This window comes from Cavia porcellus, unplaced genomic scaffold (assembly GCF_034190915.1).
Source record: "Cavia porcellus strain 051 isolate PalLab524CR breed Dunkin Hartley unplaced genomic scaffold, mCavPor4.1 scaffold_32, whole genome shotgun sequence".
Classification (NCBI taxonomy): Eukaryota; Metazoa; Chordata; class Mammalia; order Rodentia; family Caviidae; genus Cavia; species Cavia porcellus.
In genome coordinates this window covers 17,255,417-17,276,944 of record NW_026947515.1, presented here as the reverse complement: position 1 = coordinate 17,276,944, position 21,528 = coordinate 17,255,417, and the positions used below count along the sequence as shown (strand labels likewise).

General features: G+C 51.8%; 1 protein-coding gene across 2 annotated transcripts; it reads left to right on the top strand.

Annotated features, from left to right (window-relative positions):
- The first annotated feature begins 911 nt into the window (after positions 1-911).
- Positions 912-20,749, top strand: Kcnh6 (potassium voltage-gated channel subfamily H member 6). Of its 2 annotated transcripts, XM_063241713.1 has the most exons (14): positions 918-1,152; positions 1,855-2,085; positions 6,925-7,086; positions 7,198-7,403; positions 10,392-10,817; positions 11,925-12,324; positions 13,287-13,486; positions 13,641-13,893; positions 17,191-17,384; positions 17,991-18,072; positions 18,392-18,502; positions 18,623-18,785; positions 19,413-19,599; positions 19,898-20,749. In XM_063241713.1, exons 1-14 carry the CDS (start codon positions 1,077-1,079, stop codon positions 20,180-20,182), a joined length of 2,976 nt encoding a protein of 991 aa, XP_063097783.1. In that variant the 5' UTR covers positions 918-1,076; the 3' UTR covers positions 20,183-20,749. The 2 variants fall into 2 exon arrangements, with proteins under 2 accessions (XP_063097784.1, XP_063097783.1); XM_063241714.1 differs by lacking the exons at positions 19,413-19,599; positions 19,898-20,749 and having other exon boundaries at positions 912-1,152; positions 17,995-18,072; positions 18,623-18,783.
- Positions 20,750-21,528: the final 779 nt, after the last annotated feature.

The following is a 21,528-nucleotide window of genomic DNA, read 5'->3' as shown; positions in this document are numbered from 1 at the left end:
CCACTACCTAGCTCACCCCTCCCCAGGGCCATCATCTTCAGCCTTTGCCTTAGGCACATCCTCCATTTTGAATGTCCGACCTCTTAGCTCAAAATTGACCACTGGACCTTCTGCAGCATTCCAAGCCCACCAAGATGCTTAGAAACAGTGGTCCCCCTTACCCTTCTGTCCTAGAACACCTCTTTCAATAAACCTCTCTCCATGCATCCATTTCTTCTAGTAGGCTCACTTGCAGTCAGTACTCATGCATCAGTGGTCACTTACTAATAAGTGGTTTAAAATTTGCCCTTTCAAGCTATGTCTGAAGGCTAAGAGCTCTCAGGCTTCTAAAGAAGGCACTTTATTGCATATTTTATGTACATTCGTGTGTATTCTAGCCCAACCTGCCAGGACTAGGCTTTGGCTGAGTCTGCCACCAGGCATACAGGATGAATACTGGAGCCTGACTGGAGGCTACTTGTCACTGGCTGACCAAAAACCTAAGTGTATCATTATCACAATCAGGCCCAGAGGTCAGACTCTGGACAGAGCCTTTAACAAAAGACCACCTGTGGCCCCAAAGAAATCCTTCCGCTTGCAGTCTCCTAATGTTATCCTGTATTTATTGGGAGAGAAAACTGCCCTTCAGTACCCGAAAGGGGGTCCAGGAGAGGCTGAGGCCTCAGAGAATTCTTCTCCTTCCCGAGTCGGTGCCATATTCCACACCCTAGGGTTCATGACCTAGTTTCTACCAGGTGGCCCCCAGAGAAACTGCCTAAGCTCCAGAGAACGCCACAAGCCCCGGTGCACGCTTCTTTCAGCACCACAGCGTGGACAGCTCCCGGGCAGCAGAGGAGGGGAGGAGGCGTGGCGGGCTGCGGTTGTGGAAAGGAAGCGAAGGACTGTAGCAGAGGGGCCGGGAGAGGCGGGGAGAACTGGGGAGGACTGGGGAGGCCGTCGCTGGAGGGCGGAGCCGGGAACCGACGGCCCTCCCCCGGGGCGGCGCCCACCTGGAGTCCACACCACTGAGCCCCAGGACAGCCAGAGACTGCGGGGAGCCCGGGGTGCCGGTAACTCTGGGTTGGAGCCAGGGAAAGATGCCGGTCCGTAGGGGCCACGTCGCGCCCCAAAACACTTACCTGGACACCATCATCCGCAAGTTCGAAGGCCAGAGTGAGTGTGTGTGTATTGGGCTGGGGATGGGGGCGATCCGGAGTGTTCCGTCAGTGGCAGGAGCAGTCAGACTCCTTTACTAACTTATGTTGGGGCAAACGGGGGAGCGGGTGCCATTGTGAATGCAAAATCCTTCACTTTGAGGCCTCCTAAACACCTCCATCCTGGAAAACAGCACAATGGAGCTCCTCCCTCTCCCAGCAGAATACTTTTCTTGGTGCTCAGACCCTGGCTTCCTTTGTAATCCGGGCTCTGCTTTCCTCTCCAGACTTTACCCCCAACTCTAAGGGTTTCCTTGACTCCTTCCCTTTCGCCTGGCCAGGCTGCTCTCCCAGGTCTAACTCCCCACTGCTTACATCCCTGCTCACCTGACCCTTCTTCACTATCCTCAGGTCTTGAGCCTTTCTCTCCCTTCACCAACATTTGCCGCCCTGCTTTTCCCGGTCTCCAGGACCGAGCCCCCTCTCCTGCTTACTGGTCACCATCTGCCCCCTTCTCCTTCACCCTCACCCCTTACTCTCTGGAGAATGACTTTCCCCTTGAGCCCTCCCCAACCTGTCTTCCCCTCCTTCCAGTCCTGTTCCCTCAACTAAATTCCAACATCTAAATTCCCTTTCCTGCTGCCACAGTCCCTGTAATCTTTCCCTGCCCGATGCCCAGGGCTGGCTTCCAGAGTCGCCCTACCTCTTACCTCCCACCCAGGTCGAAAGTTTCTGATAGCCAATGCTCAGATGGAGAACTGCGCCATCATTTACTGCAATGACGGCTTCTGTGAGCTCTTCGGCTATTCCCGAGTGGAGGTGATGCAGCGACCCTGCACCTGCGACTTCCTCACAGGCCCCAACACCCCGAGTAGTGCTGTGTCTCGCCTGGCGCAGGCCCTGCTGGGGGCTGAGGAGTGCAAGGTGGACATTCTCTACTACCGAAAGGATGGTGAGAGCCACATTTGGGCTAGGGGTTCTGCGGGGCACGCTTGGCTGGCCTCTCTCTTGGCCCACCAGATGACCTGGTAAATCTAAGGTAAATCTAATGACAAACGGGCCTGGACTAATCCTGCCCTCACTCTCTGGGCCTCAGTTTCCTCATGGTAGGGGACAGCAATGAGTTTTGGATGCTCTGCCATCTGTGGTCTTTTTCAGAGGCTTGGGACAGGTTCATCCAGCAACTGGTAGAGGCATGGGGCAGAGCCTCCTGCCCCATCATCCCTCCCCTTTGTCCTCAGTCTCTTGGCTGTCCACTTTGTCACTGTCATCTTCAGCTGTCAGGCATCTGCGATGGAAATTAACCTTTCCTCATGTGAGTCTGCTCTGGGTATGAGGGGAGGAGTCACCCCTTTAAGGCCTGTGCAGTCAGGGAAGGTGTGGGAGCTCCTGCCTGGTTCATCTAGCTGCAGCTCTTTGAGAAGATAGAGTCTGGAGTTTTCCCCAACCAAGAAATTTATCCAGGTAGATTTTGGATTACTGCTGGTACCCAAAACCATTGCAAGCAAAATAGTCAGGGACTGAGCAAAGCCCAGCAGGCTTTGAGCTCATCCTCCCAGAACTATAGTGTGCCTGGCAGAGCTGGGAAAGAAGTGTTAGTGGGAACTAGGACCAGTTCTTGAAAGTCCTTTGGAACTCACCACGGTCAAGGCCCGCATCTAATATAGTTCTACGTCAGAATTACTTGCATATTTTCCCAAACATGTCTACCCTAGAGAGAGTGTTTGGCTCACAGTGTATACGAAGAGACTAGGCAAGTGTGTTTGGTAAAGTCTCCTAGCAGCTCTGATGCCCTGCTAAGTTTGAGAACTACTGGTTTAGATAAATCCCTTCATCTTATGTCTGTGGAATTTGTCAAAGATCACTGCTGGGATCCAACCAGACAATGGGGCTGAAGTCTCTGGACCCTTCCCTAAGAGATGTCTGTTCTGAGCAATCCCAGGGTCTTTTTCCCAAGAGGAAATAAAGGACCCGATTTCTTCTGTCCTTGGAGTCAGTACTTTTGGAAAAGGATGCCTCCAGAAGAGAAAAGTTCCTGTGTAAATAGCATGAGGGTCAGCAGACCATAGAAAAATGCTTTTGGGCTGGGACTAACGGGTACTAAGAACTTGGGTTCCAGGGAACTAGGTGTGTGTGAGTGTGAGTGTGAACGTGAGAATCTGTGTGTGTTTGCGTGTGCATGTTCATGTGTGCCTGCGTGCGCACATGAGTGCATGTGTGTGCACACACACGTGTGTGTGTGTGTAATTATGGACTTTTGGGGGGCTTCTGGGTCTGGTTCTGCCTATTGCCTTGTTTTTCCCTTGCTGCTGCAGACCAAGAAAGCAACAGCTGGAAGTGCTGTGGCAGAGGCAGGATCCGGAAACAAGGAAGAATGTGGCTTAGTCTGGCAGAATTCAGAGTTAATGAAGTCAGAATATTTTAAAATCTGTGACCTCACCTTTTCACATCATTGCAGGGAAGAGGTGACAGTCAGGGGCTGAGAAGGGTCCTACAGGAACAGGATAGGACAACAAGAGGTGAGGGGACATAAGTCCTTTCTGTTCTCCTCCTTGACCCCAAAGCTCTATCTACACTGCAGAGAGTGAAAGCTGATGTCAGATCCTGGGGATGTTGGATCAGGGTTCTTAGAGTTCCATCAGCACCCTACAGTTTGCTGGGCAGGGAGCAGAGGTCAAGGCCACGTTTAACTCAAACCCTGCCAAGGTCCTCCAGCTATTAGAAGAGGCCAACTAGAGTTGGAGGATGGCCCTGAGTGAAAATGGAAATTATCCTTATATACGGTGCTGTAAAATTTCCATACTGCCCATATCCACCCTCAATCCTTCCTTGTCCTGTTGCCCAGGCCTTTGACCATCTGGTCATTCCTGAAATTGGCCTGAAACCCAGAAAAGGGAGATTTCTGACCTGTATTACACTACAAAAACGATATAGTGCTCAGATAACTAATGTTCACCTTATGAACCACTTTCAACACATGATCCCTTTTTTAAAAAATCATATTCATATACATCTTTCAGTCCTGCTGAGGGACATATGGTGATTGATTTCTTTCTAGATCAGCGTTTTCTCTCTATTCCACTCCATGAATCTCGGGAGGTGGGAAGGGGTCCTGAACAGATCTCTAGCTGGTTTATTTATAATCCTCTTTCCTCTAAAAGGGTAATCCACTGCATAAAGTCGACTCAGAGGCTGCAGCACTTGGTAAAAATCACCCCTATGAGCCAAGGTCAGAGACTCTTGAAAAAACAAGGCTCTTTCTCACCTGTCTTTGCTAGGAAAAGCAACACCTTAACAGATAAGGAGGAAGGGGGACTGTCACAGACTAGAACAAGTGAGAGTCTAGAGGTGGCATGGAGAGCGCGCAGTCCTCCCTTACTCCTGCCTCACTGGGCACTTGCCAGAGGACCCAGCCCTCCCTGTCTGCCTTTACTAGTCCTCTACTCTGATGGGCCTAAACCAGAATCTTGTCATCTCTAGGCCAGACTCCAGGAGGGTTGGGGCTTCTCAGACTTCAGCTGCACTTAAAGAGGACAGGGCAAGACTGAGGTCAGGAGCTACTGTCTGCCCTCTCCCTTCTGCAGTGTTTTCCACACACTCACCTCTAAATGCCAGGAGGGCCAAGCTGGAGGCAGCACCCTGCAGTGTGGTATAGCCCCCCTCCTAGTGGCAGCTTCCTGGGCACCACGGGTCCCTAAGGGCTCAGCACAATGCTAGATGGAGTGTGGGAAAAGAACTCAGAGTGAGGCTGTGGGTGTAGCTCAGGGGTTAAGTCCCTGCCTACCATGGGTGAGGCCCTGGGTTCAACCCTCAGTACCTCTAGAACAGGGGCAGGTTGTGAAGAGGCTGGAGTGAGGGTCAGAGTGGGGAGGGGATGTGGGCAATGAGAAGCTGAATGAGAAGCACTGGGAGGAGCCCTTGGAAGGGAAAAATAGGCAAATACTATGGTTTGTCCTACAGATACAGGGCAGGGACACCAGGATCCTGCTGCTCCTAGGCACAACTTAAGGCACTCACCTACTGCTGCCCATCCAGTTACTTGTAGGCTCTGAGCTTTGGAGAAACAAGGAGAGTTATCCTGCGATACAGGAAGAAGATGTGCTTGACTCTTTCAAATTCTCCTAGCTGGCTGTCTGCCTATCCCAGACTGCTTACCTAAGGCTGCCTGCCCAGGCTGCTCCAACCCTTACTGCTATGAGGGGCTGGCCTTCAATGCATTCCCAGTCTGGGCTTTCAAACAAGAGAAATAGGGAGTGGGAAGATGGGGCCATGGTTACTCCAGCAGCATAGAAAGCCTGGAGGGCTCTTCTCCCCAGCCAGGCTAAGTCTCCCCAGTGCCAGAGAGAGAGGGAACATAATTTGACTTTAGAGGCAGGAGCCTTGCCACACCCCAGGCTGACAAGAGTGACCAAAGCAATGCAACCCCAGGGGAGGGTCAGGCCAGGCAGGGGGCTTCTCCTCCTCATGGATGTCTCCCCAGGGCCCATGCAGCAGCTGGCAGATGGCTGCCTGGTGCCTGAGAGTCCAGGAATCTGATCTGGGAGATTCCTGCTCCTGAGAGCAAAGTGGGAGGGGAGAGGAGGGAGGCTCAGCTGTATACCAGGCCTGATGGCTGCGAGAATGGGCAGGGGAGGTAAGTCACAACTAGGGCCTGGCCACTGTGCCCTCATATTTACACATATGTGCTTTATTTCATCAATAAATACTTAGGAGAAGCGAGACAAACCCAAACCTGTCATTGGGTGTGCAGCTCTGCTTTTTGATTTGCAAGATCATCTCAGGCCTTGTCCCTGAGGATCTTGCCCTTTCAAACTGATTGTGGCCAGCAGTTTGAACTGAGGCACAGAAGGAACCCCATGGAATGCCTGCTCCTAGGCTCTGTTCTGTGATATGCATCATTTCAAGTGATTTTGTTCCATCCACCAATGAGAAGGTAGCAGGAACCTGGAGCAAACAGAGGGAAGAGAGACTGTGGCCAGAGGTACAAAGGGGCCAACAGCTATGTTTGGGCTGCCCAAAGGGTGGAACAAGGACCATAAGAGGCCTGTTCTGCTCCTACCTGCCTTTTCCTTCTCTCTGACCCTCAGGACACTGCCCTGCCTGATCCCTGGTCCCAGGCTCTGCCTTGGGACTGCTCCAATACCTTCTTCCCAGACAAGGCTCTTCCCTTTGCCAAGCTGTTGTGTGTCAAGAGCCCAGGGGTCCTTGCTTCATGTCTCCTCCCAGCCATGGCAAATCAGTTTCTCAAAACCCCAGTCTGTCACCTGCAGAACGAAAGTCTATGCCTGTCCTGCAAGGATCTCCTGAGGCCTGAAGTGCCCACTGGGTCTATGCCCAGCACTTAGTGTACACCTAACATGTTCCTTCCAGAGTAGGAGAAGGGGGCATTTTTGTGGTGTGGTGTTATGGGAGCTGAGCCCAGTGTCAGCCAAAGCCACATGGGTGTAGAGTGCCCCAGCTCGCCTCCCCACTTAATCCACTCCCATCTGCTCAGCTTTAATTACAGCAGAAACAAACTATGAGGCTCAGCCCTGAACTGAGGACCATGCCTGGACTTGGACCTAATGCGATGTTATCTCCTAATGAGCTGCTTAGTTGGTCTCCTCGTCTCTGTCCTTTGGGTAGGGCACTAGCTGACCAGTTCCCCACCCTCTACCCATTAACTATGGTCACTGTCTAGGCTTCTTCGCTCCAGTAGATGCCCTTAACTTGACCTTCACCGGCCTCCTCTCTAGACAACAGAGGCGACCCTTTCAATGACCACCCCTCCCCCTGATGATGGTGTTTACAGCCTCCAGCTTCAGATGCTTAGTGGATGTGGTGCCTGTGAAGAATGAGGATGGGACTGTCATCATGTTCATCCTCAACTTTGAGGACCTGGCCCAGCTGTTGGCCAAGAACAGCAGTCGCAGCCTGACCCAGCGCCTGCTGTCCCGAAGCTTTCTGGGCTCTGGTGAGTGCGTGACGTGGGCTATGGGTGGAGGTGACTGGGGCAGGCTGGGGGTACCCACTGGAGCAGCCAGTGGTCTGGCCCTGGCTGCTCTGACCCAGGCCCTGGTTTCAGAGGGCTCTCATGGCAGGCCAGGTGGACAGGGGCCTGGCCCAGGCAGGGGCAAGTACAGGACTGTCAGCCAGATCCCGCAGTTCACACTCAACTTCGTGGAGTTCAACCTGGAGAAGCACCGCTCCGGTTCCACCACAGAGATCGAGATCATTGCGCCACACAAGGTGGTTGAGCGAACACAGAACGTCACTGAGAAAGTCACCCAGGTGCGAGCTGCCAAGCCCTGGACCTGGGGTTTCCTGGGGTTTTGACTCTCAGAGAGATGCAGCTTGTCCAGACCCCTGTTTGAGTGGAGTTTCTACACCTGAAGGGCTCCCCAGAGGCCAAGCTCCTGGTGCTGTGAGAAGTTGGGATCAGCAGTGCCTGTAAGAGTCTATCTCTTAGCACTGGGGTATCTGGGGTAGGAGGGAGCAAGACAGCACGCACAGGCCACCATTGGGGGCCTGCCCAAGTCACTTCCCGTCCCAGCGAAGGAGAAGGGGAAACAGCATGGATGAGGGCCATACAGAAACAAGGAGAGGAAGGAGGAATGGCAGGAGGTCCCCTGCCCTGCTCTTGCCCCTTGCCTTTCAAATAACAGCCACTCCCCGCCTTCAATAATACGCACAGGATCCTCCTGCATGTCAAAAGGAGACAGGGTAGAGCTGATGACTGTTAAAGTTGAACAGCCCCTTAAAGGCCCATCCCTGAAAGTCCCTTCCCCATGTGGTCTCTTTTGCTCAGCTCAAGGTAAATGTCCCTGAGTTCACTCACCTTTCTCCTGGGGCTTGATGGCCTGAGCATTCCAGAGGGAAACAGAAAGTCTTACTTGAAGTTCCAGTAACCAGAATCCTGGTACTGATTCACTGTGTGACTTTGGACAAGGGACAGCCTTCAAGGCTTCTGGACTTTCTTGTGCAAAATGCAGGTAGTTACATAAAATGGTCTCCAAAGATCTATTTCACATTAAGAAGGGGTAGCCTTGCAGACACTCAAAAGTTCTAATCCACAGGGGCATCTAGGGGAGGGCTGAGCAAGGGAGTGGAAACCTTTATGGGGGGCTGTATCTTCACTGGGCAGCCTTTTTTCTCTCTGCCCCTTTCCATCAAAGAACAGTCAGTTCTGGAACCAGAACTGCTCACCTACACAACCCCACTAAATGCAAGGACCGTGGGAAAGGAGACAGCCCAGGCTGTAGGGCTCGGCCCTCTGAGGTCAGGTAGGGTGAGAAACCCCTCTAAGGCTAACACCAATGCCTTTAAATTGGCACAAACATGGTGGCCACTCTTGGATTGGAGAATTGTCTCTAAAGATGGACAGGCCTGGTGGGCACATAGGTCCTCTTGGCGTTACCCACTACCCAACATGGGCCCTAAAGTCAGGAGTGGTACCTGACAAAGCTCAGAAGAAGGGACTTGTATGATCCAGAACAGCGAAGTCGCACCGACCTCTTCTAGAACTTTAAGTGTCTAAGGCTATGATCTTGCTCCCAGGTATCTATATTCTGAAGGCCCACCAGTTCCCAGGTGTCCCTGGCCAGGGTGGGCTTTGCTACAGAAGAGACCTCATGAGACAGTGGGAGACTCAGTGTCAGTGTGTCTTCCGGTCTGGGGAACTTTCTCCCCCATCCCTGCAACCTTTCTCACACTCCCCAGACAGACAGGGTTAGCTACTGGCTTGGAAGAGAGGCAGACACTGACAGCCATGGGTGTGGTGCTCAGCCTGCACTTGGAAACAGAACCCAAGATGCTGGTGCTCATTCAGTGGTCAGTAGTTGAGAGCCCACGCAGACTGCATGTGGGAGCACAGGGAAGAGCAGGTAGACTGACTAATCACCTGGCTGCACTTATAGCCTAGTGAAGGGTAACATGTGGTCAGGACTGTATATGGGGTATGAAGAAAATAAAAAATAGGGTCCCAGGTCAGGGATATAGCTCGGCGGCATAGTGCCTGCCTGGCAAGCACAAGGTCGTAAGTTCCATCCCTGATACAAAGAAAAAAAAGAGAGTCCCAGTCTACATGGGGCCCAAGGGGCTTCCTGATGATGTGAAATATGAGCTAAGGCCTAAAGGCCCATCAGAAAGTTACTGCAGGGTGAGGACACCGAGGCCCCACTGTAGGCTTCGGATGTCAGATCAAGAATCCTCTGGTGGGAACCAGCCCTTTGATGGAACCTCCTTCTTCTGATTCTGTCTGGTTGATCTGGTCTGCAAAGTCAAAACCTCACAGTGCAGATTCTCTGAAACCCAGACCTTCTACCAGACTCCACCTGGCGGGAAAGGGTCTGTGAACTATTCAGCCCCTCAGGCTCTCCCCTTGGTGGAGTGACAGGTGACACAGGACAAGGAAGCAGGAGGCCTGGCCATGTAGAGCAGCGCATGCCACCTAAATGCAAAGAGACACATTGCATTTCATCTTAGCAACCGCACACAATCTGTTGCGCTTTGTTACCATTTTGCTGGTGTATGAAGTGAGGCCTGGGAAGTTAACAAAACTTGTTGCAAGGCACGCAGATAGCAATTGTCAGACCTGGGATTCAAGTTTGAAAGACTGGCTTCAAACCCCTGTCCATCCTATTCTTCTATCTCTTTCATTTCTCCTGTTGGGCGGTTGGGCAAAGCCTGAGCATGTTGGCCCAAGCCCTGGTGACTCTCTGTTGCCCATCATCTTGTAGGCAGTAGTAGGATGGGCAAAAGAAAATAAGCTCCACTGAATGTATTGTTTCAAACTCTCTTGGACATGTGTGAAGCAGCTGGGATTTCCTGGGACCCAGGGCCTATCAAAGATCCTGATTGGCTATCCTCACCGCAAATTTAGCTCTTTCCATTGGCATCTCTGAGAGTTATTCCTGGGGTAGTGTATGTCTTTTGGGAACTCCCATCACAAGGACCTTCCCAAGCCCACCAGAGAGGATTGATCACCAAGTTATCTCCTCAATCTCAGCTCTTTTCTGGAATACGCCCATAGTTGGCCCACTCCAGCATGGCCTGTATCTGAACGGGATTATGAGCTTCAAGCCTAAGATCACCATGGGACCGATATGGACACTTTGTCCTTTGTCCTGCTTCCTCTGTTCCTACTTCCTCCGGTTTTCTCTGCCCTTTGCAGCCAAAGTCACCCAGCCTTTCCCATGGCTCCCTTCCTAGGCTTCTCCCCAAGGCCTGTCTCACCAGCAGTGGCTGCCCCCACTCACCCCTCATGGCCCTCACCCCCAGGTCCTGTCCCTGGGTGCAGATGTGCTGCCAGAGTACAAGCTGCAGGCGCCACGCATCCACCGTGGGACCATCCTGCACTACAGCCCCTTCAAGGCTGTGTGGGACTGGCTCATTCTGCTGCTGGTCATCTACACAGCTGTCTTCACTCCCTACTCGGCTGCCTTCCTGCTCAGTGACCAGGATGAGTCACAGCGGGGGGCCTGTGGCTACACCTGCAGTCCACTCACCATGGTGGACCTTATTGTGGACATCATGTTTGTCGTGGACATTGTCATCAATTTCCGTACTACCTATGTCAACTCCAATGATGAGGTAGTCAGCCATCCCCGCCGCATTGCTGTCCACTACTTCAAGGGCTGGTTCCTCATCGACATGGTAGCTGCCATCCCCTTTGACCTGCTCATCTTCCGCACTGGATCAGATGAGGTGAGCAAATGGCATCCAGGCCAGCAGCTGTGGTTGCCTCTGGCACCCCAGCCCTGAGGCCTTCCTGCCTTACAGGCCTGGATGCAGAGAGACTCTGGAACTGGGCAGCTTGGCCACAGCAAGCAGTGGTGGAATGGAGGCCTCAGGCATTTATCGTCTTCCAGACCAGCTGGAGAAAGACCAGCTGATGGGCTGTCCCTTCGCCCAGCTCTCTGAGCAGCTCAGAGAGAAGAACAGGCTGCCAGCAGGTCCTTTGCCACCCCCAGAATTTGTGCTACTTCTGAGACTAGCAGTTCTATAGTCTCAGCCTCTCACATATCTAGGAGTTAGAAGTGGGATCCACAGCCTGGACCCTAAGACAACCTCATCCTCTTCATGGCCTCAGTTCCTCTTGCTTCACATGGGTGATATGAGAGCTATTGTATAGCTTCTGGTTCCACTTTACCCTCCTTGACATCTCCTCAGGAACAGTTTTCGACCCAAATCCACTCTCCATTCTGGGTGTCAGTCACCCCTCCATCACTCCAGCCAGCTCAGCAGGGAGTGTTCAGCAGTGTACTATGTCACTCCCAGCCCCGCAGCAAATCGTCCATAAGTTCTATCCTCTCCACCCTGCTGCCTGTACCTACACTGAGTGACCTTCCCCACCTCTATCCCTCCACAAGGCAGCCAGTACAAATGTCAGATCACTTAACCGACCCTGCCACTCAGTCCTCAGCAGCCCCACCCACCCTCCTAACTGTCTCACTGCTCCACCACTGTGCCACTCTGCTCCAGGCTGCAGGGCCATGCTCAGTTTCTCACTTGGGCCCTGTCTGTCACTTCAAATCTCTTGTCTCTCCTGTGGCACTCACATGCCAGCAGTGTCTCATTTCCTCTGTGAAGCCTCTCGTGAGCTGCCCCTGCAGACTGGACTTCCCTTTCCCCGATCCTGCAACCAGAACACTGTTTGGAGCTGTAGGCTGAGAGTACTGTAAGGTCCCACACTATATCCCACTGCCAAATCCTGACCCAGAGCAGATTTTTCATTAGTGTTTGTTTAATGACCATGTGACTAGGTATCAATGGAAAAATATGAGCCTGAACACACCTTTCTGTGCCCCACAGACCACAACCCTGATTGGGCTCCTGAAGACAGCACGGCTACTGCGGCTGGTGCGTGTGGCACGGAAGCTGGACCGCTACTCTGAATACGGGGCAGCGGTGCTCTTCCTGCTCATGTGCACCTTTGCCCTCATTGCGCACTGGCTGGCCTGCATTTGGTATGCCATCGGCAATGTGGAGCGGCCCTACCTGGAACCCAAGATTGGCTGGCTGGACAGCCTGGGCGCTCAGCTTGGCAAGCACTATAATGGCAGTGACCCAGCCTCAGGCCCCTCAGTGCAGGACAAGTATGTCACAGCCCTCTACTTCACCTTCAGCAGCCTCACCAGTGTGGGCTTTGGAAATGTTTCACCCAATACAAACTCTGAGAAGGTCTTCTCCATTTGCGTCATGCTCATTGGCTGTAAGTACAACTTTGTGCTATGGGCCTTGAGAATTCTGGGGGTTTTGTTTTGTTTTGTTTTTGTGGGTAGAGGGTCGAAATAGGCATAAGACAGTAACAATGCATGTGGTACTCTTACCCTATGTGTGAAACACATTTATTTTTGTACATTGTACAATAAGTTGTATGTAGAATTTAACACCCAAACTTCCTTTGTGATAAGGCACAAAGCTAGCAGAGCTGGGTGCAAAATGGAACTGTAGAGGGCTTTCTTGAAAAATCATCCAGAATTTTGAGATTAGGTTGGGCTCTCTGTAACTGCACAGGCTGAAGCTGACCCTACCGGCCATTCCCCTCAGCACGTAACAACACACACATTTCACTCTTTTATGAGCACAGTTTAGTTTACAGAGCAGGAACTGAAGGCCCTAATTTGCCAGGAACCACACAATTAGGGAGTCTCTGAGCCCAGTGCCAGGCCTGCTGGCCAGCTCCATGGCTGTGCTGCTCTCAGTCCCTGCACCCAGCTTCCTGCTTTCCGAGACAGCTGGTTTAAGACCTTGAAAGCAGTGTGAAATTTTATACAAATTAGGTTGTCATGTTCAAAGTATTTAGAGATGTAACAGCCCAGAAAAACAAAAACAAGAGAAGAAAAACTGGGTGAAAACAACAGACCAAGAGTTTTCCCATTATACTTTTACAACTTGCAGGAGAAAAGAAATATGAACCACAAAAGAATCCATCACCCTAGTTCTTTCTTTAGAAGTGCTTGACCTCAGGGCCTGGGAGAATGCTGAGAGGGCCAGGGACAAGAGCACAAAAGGCCAAGGGTCTTTGTTCCCATATGTCCTGGTGCTGTCATGACACTTCTGATATTACCATGGACAGAGGGTTCCTCACCAAGGGGCTGCCAAGCGAGGGAGTCTGGCAGTGGTGTGGCCTGGTCACCAGGTCAAGTGGTTCATTTCCTGCCCTGTCCCCAGCACTCATGTATGCCAGCATCTTCGGCAACGTGTCAGCCATCATCCAGCGCCTGTACTCGGGCACTGCGCGCTACCACACGCAGATGCTGCGCGTCAAGGAGTTCATCCGCTTCCATCAGATTCCCAATCCACTGCGGCAGCGTCTGGAAGAGTACTTCCAGCACGCCTGGTCCTACACCAATGGCATCGACATGAACGCGGTGAGCCCCGCCACCACACAGCGGGGAAGCTGGAGGCCAGCTCTGGCTATCGCCCCGGGTGGGAAGAGGTCAAGGTCCTGGGGATGCGGGGTCCCCAGCCTCATCCCGGCCGCACCCCTCTGGACTCGCCCCTGCCCCGCCCCACGCCTCGCAGGTGCTGAAAGGCTTCCCGGAGTGTCTTCAGGCAGATATCTGCCTGCACCTACACCGCGCGCTGCTGCAGCAGTGCCCTGCCTTCCAAGGTGCCAGCAAAGGCTGCCTGCGCGCACTCGCTGTGAAGTTCAAGACCACGCATGCGCCCCCCGGGGACACGCTAGTGCACCTTGGAGACGTGCTTTCCACGCTCTACTTTATCTCCCGCGGCTCCATAGAGATCCTACGCGACGACGTGGTCGTGGCTATACTAGGTGAGTCAGGCAGGGTGGCCAGATGTTGGACGACAGGGTGAAAATACCCCCTGGCCCACTTTCTTCATAATGAGGACCTCGGCTTCTTTTACAGAGGGGCCACGAGCCCGGCATGTGTCTCAGTTCCCAGAATCTGTAACACAATGCTCTGCTATAGGCTCCATTTTCTTAAAAGGAAGGCGGAGGCTGTTAGAGTTCATGCCAGTCAAAGGCCATACTGGAATTCCAAGGCTCCGTGTCTGACTCAGAAGCCCAGGCAAGTTGGCAGATTAGGATGACAGGCAAGGGTCTTACATAGAGACAGTGCCCTGAAGGGTCAGTCTTATTCAGTGCAGCAGCAGGGATATGAGCAGGGAGAGGGACAGACTTGGTTCCCAAGCAGCCTCTGCCACCTGCCTGCTGAGGGGTCTGGGGCAAGTCCCTTTCCTTCCGTGGGCATCACCGGGTCCTCACCTTTTTTGCCTTCCTCAGGCCTTCAGCTTCACCCCATCTCTGATCCCAACTTGGGCTAGCCTGCTTTGGTCTCCAGGGCCTGGGTCACCTCCAACCTCAGTGGACAGGTCCCCCCAGTGCTCCCCTGCTCATTCCTCTCCCCCTGGCCTATTCTTGGTGAGTGCTCACCTAGCACCACTGCTCTGCTCTCTTCTTGATCTACAGCCTCACCCACGCTGGCACCTTTCTCCCTCAGCTTTGGCCTCCACCTGTGCCATAAGGACCCCCAGAGCTCCGTACAGCTCCAGTGTCTCCTTACAGAAGAATGTTCCATTCCTCTCTGGCAGGGTCACATAGGGATTCCATAAGCAGGCCACACTCAACATATCCTAATCTGAAACCATGACTTTCCTCAAAAGCAGCCTCTTTGGCATCTCCATCACAGTGAACCATTCACCCATTGCCATGGCTATAGGCCACAGGGAAAGGTCCTTCCAGCCTCCTGCCATCTGGTCAGCGACAGTGCACTCTGTTTCACTCTTGGAACCTCTCTATCCCACACCTGTCTCTTTGTCCCTACCTGGGTCTGGCCCTCATCATGTCTTTCTGGGAAGGTGTGAGGATGTCCTTTTCCATGGCCTTGCATATGGTCTGTCCCCATGTTCCACCACAGACCTGAAATACATCTACACATAGTCCTCTTCGACTCAGAATCCCTGTGTGCCAGAGGGAGCACACCTATAATTATTCCAGCACTCAAGAGGCTGAGGCAGGAGGCTCGGCTTGAGTCTGAGGCCATCCTGGACTACATGAGTTCAAAACCAGCTTGGAATACATAGTGCACACACAGTTCTGCCCCCTTTGGCTACCCTGAGTCCTGCAACCCCCCATCTCTAGCACTTCATGGTCCAGCCTCACGGCCTATCTGTTCTCTAAACCTGACATATCTGTTAAACCCCTGAGTCTTTGCATATGCTGCCACTCTGCTTATAGTGCCTACCCTGTGCCTATCAGGCATCCTTGAAGACTGAGCTCAAGCACAGGCTCCTCTATGGGCCCTTTACTTATTCCCAGCCTGCCTTACAACTGCTGTTCATGTGGGAGGGATAGTAATTATTAATAATTAAGAGGCTTTTCAAATTTGTTTTAGTTTAAAATATGAAATCCTCTCATTGTGTTCTGAGTAGATCATAATCTTTCATCTACTAGAAAACCAGCCTGTTATTACTTACCCAGATTTCAAGATGCAGGGTTTCCTGAGTGAGCCTGGTGAATCCCTTCCCTCTCTAGGCCTCAGGCCCCTCCTCTGTGGGTGACCTTTCATTCCATTCTTTTAGGGAGATATGTCCAGTCTCTGACCTATGTTGAATCATTAGTACCCTCTGTGCATCAGTCACCAGGCTGAGATGGATGGACTTTTTTTAGGGGGAGTGGGAGTCAAAGTAATGATGTTTTATGACACCCCCAGTCTTAGCCTCTCTGTTCTCAGCTCTGACCATGCGGTATGACCACATGCTATTTCTTCTGCCCAGATTACCTTTCTCCTACAGACCTGGTTTTCCTTAATGTTCTGTGAATTTCCTTTCCTGCATAAGAACCACTCCCTGCCCCAACCTTCCCTGGCAGAAGGAGCCCCACCACCACCGTGGCCCCACAGCTTTGGATTCCTATGTTCTAAGGCTCTACAGTTCATTCTGTAATTTTGTGGCTTTCTAACTGTCTGCTTATTTGACAGCCTCTTCAAGTTTGTATTTGGTCTTAGTTATTTGCTCACTGCTGGGACAAAAGTTAAAAGAGGCAAAGCGTTTTTTTAAAGCTCAGTTTGTAGAGGTTTCATTCCATAGTCAGCTGATTCCAAGGCAGAGAAGCATGGCAGAAGGGGATCACATAGGAGATGCAGTTCATGTTGTGGCAGACAGGAAGCAGTGAACCTTCTTCATTCCCTTTTTATTCCATCCAGGCTGTAAGCCTATTGGTTGGTGCCACCCACACCAGGGTGGGTCTTTCCTCTTCAGTAAATCCATCACCCACAAACCAGAACTACACTAAAGCTTTCAGGAGACTAATCCAATCACTCCCCAAAGTCCCACCTATGGGCACATGAGGCTTTGAAGGGACATCCAAATACAAGCCATAACATATCCTATGATCAGCACATCCTCTGACATAGAGAAGGCCCCATATCCTTGTCATCTACCCTGAGTACCCACCATACGTCCACCCTGGGACCTCCAACTTTTCCATACCTTTCATTAACTTAGTCTGGTGCTTCCTAGTTTGGGGGCACTTTCTTGACAGTCTTGACAGGCTTAGGTGGGGAAGACATGGTTATCCCATTTTAGAGATGAAGACACTGGAATTCATGGAGGGGAACACAAAAAGCAGAAGCCTCAGAATCCTTAAAGGTGCTGAAGGGTTCCCTGTACCCTGACCCCCAGCACTGACATCCTGAGGAAGCAGAAAGGTTGGCAGTGGCTCTTTGGTGGACCTTACTACCTCCTGTCTCCTGGATGGGAGTGGAGGCAGTGTCAAAGAACCTGTATAAAAGGAGAGGGATTCTGATAAAGGGAGGGTAGTCCTGAGGGTCTTGGGGACAGTGAGGGGATCCACAAGCCCAGGACAGGAGCAGCTGTGAGGGGACCTCTGTAAAGCTCAGAGGACAGAGAAAGGACATTGCCTTACCTCCTCCTCCTAGACAGCCCACACATCCAGTCCTATCTCTAGACCCTCCCCGTAAGCACTAGGCCCCACTTTAACAGGATTTCTGAGGGGAGCATCATGTTCAAGGGACTCTCCGGGAGGCTCCTCACAAGGAAGCCTCCCTGAGCCAGACCGTGGAAGGACCATCATCCCCCTGGTTGGCAGGGAAGAATGACATCTTTGGGGAGCCTGTTAGCCTTCATGCCCAGCCAGGCAAGTCCAGTGCAGATGTACGGGCCCTGACCTACTGTGACCTGCACAAGATCCAGCGGGCAGACCTTCTGGAAGTACTGGACATGTACCCTGCCTTTGCGGACAGCTTCTGGAGTAAGCTGGAGGTCACCTTCAACCTGCGGGATGTGAGTCTGACCCAGTGGGCCAGGGTGGGTAGTGGCTCCTCATGCTGTCTCCTCATCTAATCTCTCTCCTTCTCACCTGGGCTGCCTCATTGCGCCCAGCCTCTTGGAGCCATCAGGTGGCCTGAGTGCTCAATGGTTAGACATCCTGGCAGCCCCTATGACCTGGATCATCAGCAACCCAAATCTCACAGTGGCAGAAGGGTGGGTAGCCAGGGACGCTGCTGAGGACAACTCTGGAGTAGATACTTCGTCTCTTGAGAGGATGCTCCCCGCCAGTCCACATGGAGAGAACATTCAGGAAAGAGGAGACCGGAGTGGCAGCTCTTTTACTGCTAAATCTTGCTGTTCAAGGGAGCCTCTTCCATGACTCAGCCCCTGTCTCTGCCCTAGTAGAAAATCATTGTCTCCAAACCTCCATTCACCTGTCTAGACCCCTCATAGGGAAGAGCCTGCAGAAGCTCCCCAAAGCTTCACTACAGTGTGTGTCCAGCCACCAAATACCATTTTGCCACCTGAATATGACAGGGCCACTAAGGGAGAGCAGGGGTAGGGAGGAAAAAGAGGCCCATCTTTGGCCTGTTGCTCGATGCTCTTGTTCCCTACAAGGCAGATGGAGGTCTCCAGTCATCACCCCAGCAGGCCCCCAACAAAGACCACCACGGCTTCTTCCTCAGTGACAACCAGTCAGGTGAGCAGAGCCAGCCCCTGCCATCTTCCTGCCCCTTCTTGATTTTCTCATCCTGCATTCCCTGGGGAGAGATGACCCTGCGACACTCAAAGGATAAGAGAGGACTTCCTCCATGTGCTTCTCTCTTCTCCCCACTTTCCCAGCCCTAAAAACCTGTTGCCTCAGGGTCAGAGAACCAGGGCTCACTGTTTGCTAGGGGCCCTTCTCAGGGGTAGGTATTAGTCAGGCCCCTCGGATTCCACACCAAGGCACTAGGGAACCCCTTGGGCTGCAGGTCTCTGAGCAATGAGACCAGAACTAGAAACATCTATTCTAACAGCTCCTCCACCACCCAAAGCTGGGTCTTCAGCTCCCTTCCAGGGCTACAGCCTCCTGTGTCCTGGAATCCAGACTTCCACAGTAGGAAGACCTCATACTCCAGGTCACCCAGGTAAGGAGAAATACTCCCCACGCTATCCCATGGCAGGTAAAAGGACAGCACCAACTCTACAGAGAAGGGACAGGCCTAGAGACCCAGATGTGTGGAGAAGTGTCTCTTTCCTACCTGCAGGTGAAGCACCATCCCTGAGCATCTCAGATGCATCTGGCCTCTGGCCTGAGTTGCTTCACCAAATGCCTCCAAGGCACAGGCCGCCAAACCCACAGCAGGGGCCAGACTGCTGGCCTCAGGAGCTAGGCTCCAGGCTACAGCTGCTCCAGGCCCAGATGGACAGGTGAGTGTTCCCTCTGGCAAGGCTCAAGAGACTGCCTTAGGCTAGGCATAGCCGCCGCCTACTGGGTACTCAGGGAATTACTGCATGTGTTGTGAATTTTAGAATAATGCCCATTTAAAGGCAAATTTATCCATCCCAGTCACTAAACAAATATTTAGATGGTTTCGCCCATCAAATCCTGGAATACCAAGGAAGATTCATGGGGAAAAGGCACATTTATGTGCAGAATAAATCCCACGGAGCCTGGTAAAGGGCTGGGATCAGAGCTGTTGTGGCAGAAACAGCTTAGGAACAACATAGTCCTGAGTTCAAATTATGACTCTGTAACTCACAGCAAGAGTGTGGAAAAGTTACTCAACAGCTCTGAGCCTGTTTGCCCTTTTGTGTAAAATTAGAATTATCATGTCAAAGCACCATTAGGACTGAATGTTGTGGGCCCCATGCCTGGACACACTGGCAACATGAATTTGGCTGGAGATTGTGGCTCCCAGTGGAGAAATAGCTTCAGTTAGGTTCAGGCTGCTACTGCACCAGATGGAGCATGGACACTACACAGTTGAGAGCTGCCCTCAGGGCCTGAACTGCTCTTAGAAAACTGACCCTGACTGCAAAGGGTATATCTGGCAGGCTGGAGTCCCGCATGGCATCAGATCTCAGCCACATCCTACAGCTGCTTCAACAGTCCGTGCCACAGAGCCACACCAGCTACATCTTGGGGGGACCTGCCTCCAATGACTTGCCCTTGTTTCCTGCGGCCTCAGCAACTCAGAGTCCAGGGCCCAGGCTGCTCCTAGGTCCTCTGCCCCCTGCACAGGTAAGAATTGAGGGGAGTATTCAGGTTCTTCCCTCTCCACCCCAACTTGTTCAGAATGTAGCATCAGGCCTAGAACTTGTGTGACTTCTGTGGTCCTCTTTTACGATTTCAGTTATCACAACAGGATTATTGGGTCAAGGTGGTAGCAGATCCTTGGTGGTGATAACAAGCTACACAACTGGGGCAAGGATCCAGAGGTGTAGGAGGAGCTCTGTCCTTTAGGTCAGAGTAGATTAACTCCCATTCTGGCCTGGAAGTGCCCTACACAGCATACTTCAATCTTTCTTCCCCTTCCCAGAATCTACCTTATGGTGACTTAAACAAATGTACACCGAAGCACAAGAACTCCTCTCCGAGGATGCCTCACCTGGCTGTGGCAGTAGACAAAACGCTGATGACATCCTTGGAACAGCAGCAGCCTGAGGAGCTCCTGTCACCCCTGCCCTCACCTGTGTGTCCCCTGGAGGTACAGGGACTTGTCTGTGGCTCTCGCTTTCCCTCTCTCCCTGAACACCTTGGCTCTGTTCCCAAGCAGTTGGAGTTCCAGAGATATGGCTCAGACCCTGGATTCACAAGGAGTTAGGGCCACTGAGTCCCAGGGTAAAAGCCACCACAAGATTTTTTTTTAAAGTGGCTGAGGTAAGAGTTAATGACATGGGAGGAAGTGGCTAGGCTCACAGATGCATCTCTGAAAACCATTCACCTAGAGTAACTACAAATTGGTAACCCAAATTGCTGAGCCCAGGTGACACACAGGACTCTGACCAGACCTCCATGGAGGCTCTGTGTATTTAGCAAGCCCTCCCGAGAGTGGGAGAGCACAGGTGTGGAGATAGCTTAAAAGATGGAGATATTCATGAAGGAATAAAGTTTCTTACCCTCCTTGTGAGTCTTGCACTAGGCTGCATGTGTGATCACCTCCTGGCTCAAAAACAGCCACCACCTCAAGGTCCAGTACTAAGGGAGAGGCGTGGACAGACCTCCTGCCAGGATGCTCCGACTGGCCTGGAGATAAAGGTTCCCTCTGTGGTAGACATGGAGGAGCAGAACTTCAATGCTTAGCCCCTTCCTCCCTGATAGTCTCACGACAATATCTGGGTCCCTTGAAGGCAATGGAATTTCATGAAGCTAATAAAATCTGTACGTTTCATGTTGGGTTTGATGTGTAATTTATCTAAGGGTCATCATGTTCTTGACTATGCTGTGGTATCTTCAAGGAGCCAGATAGGAGCTCACTCTTCACCACATCCATTATGTTGGAGACCTCATGTGGGGCTGTTAGCCAGATGGGGGTGGAGGGAAGCAGATGGATCTGGTGGCCACACAGAATCATGACCACAGTAAACACTTGTATAGCACTCACTGGGCACCAGGCACCGTCTTAATTGCAACACATACACTAATTTCATCTAATGCTCAAAACAACCCTGAAAGGTCAGCATTAATATATTTTATTATGTATATATATTTGTATCATATATATTTATTATATGATATTTTTGTTTTTAAGGGAAAGTCAGGGAAGGGGGTTATTTTTGTAGTTGTAGCTCCTCAGGAAGTGGAGGCAGTTGGATCACAGGCTCAAGCCTGTGTATCTGCCTCAGAATAAAACAATAAAAAGGACTAGGGGTACAGCACAGTGGTGGAGTGCTTGTCTAAGCATGCAGGAGGCCCTGGGTTCAGTGCCCAGTATCCAAAAAATAAGAATAATATCCAACACGATAGGAAAAAACAGAACAGAATTTCAACCCAGATGGTCTGGTTTGAGAGCATGTACAGTTAACCTGCCTGCTGAGAAGAGCTGTTGCTGCTAGAGTAACTCTTGGTCACTGGTGTGTAGTCTTTTCTTCTTAAATGAATGTTAAAAATATATGTCGCCCCTCACTTTGTTGACACCTGAAATATTTCAGTGATAAACAGTTTTGAAGG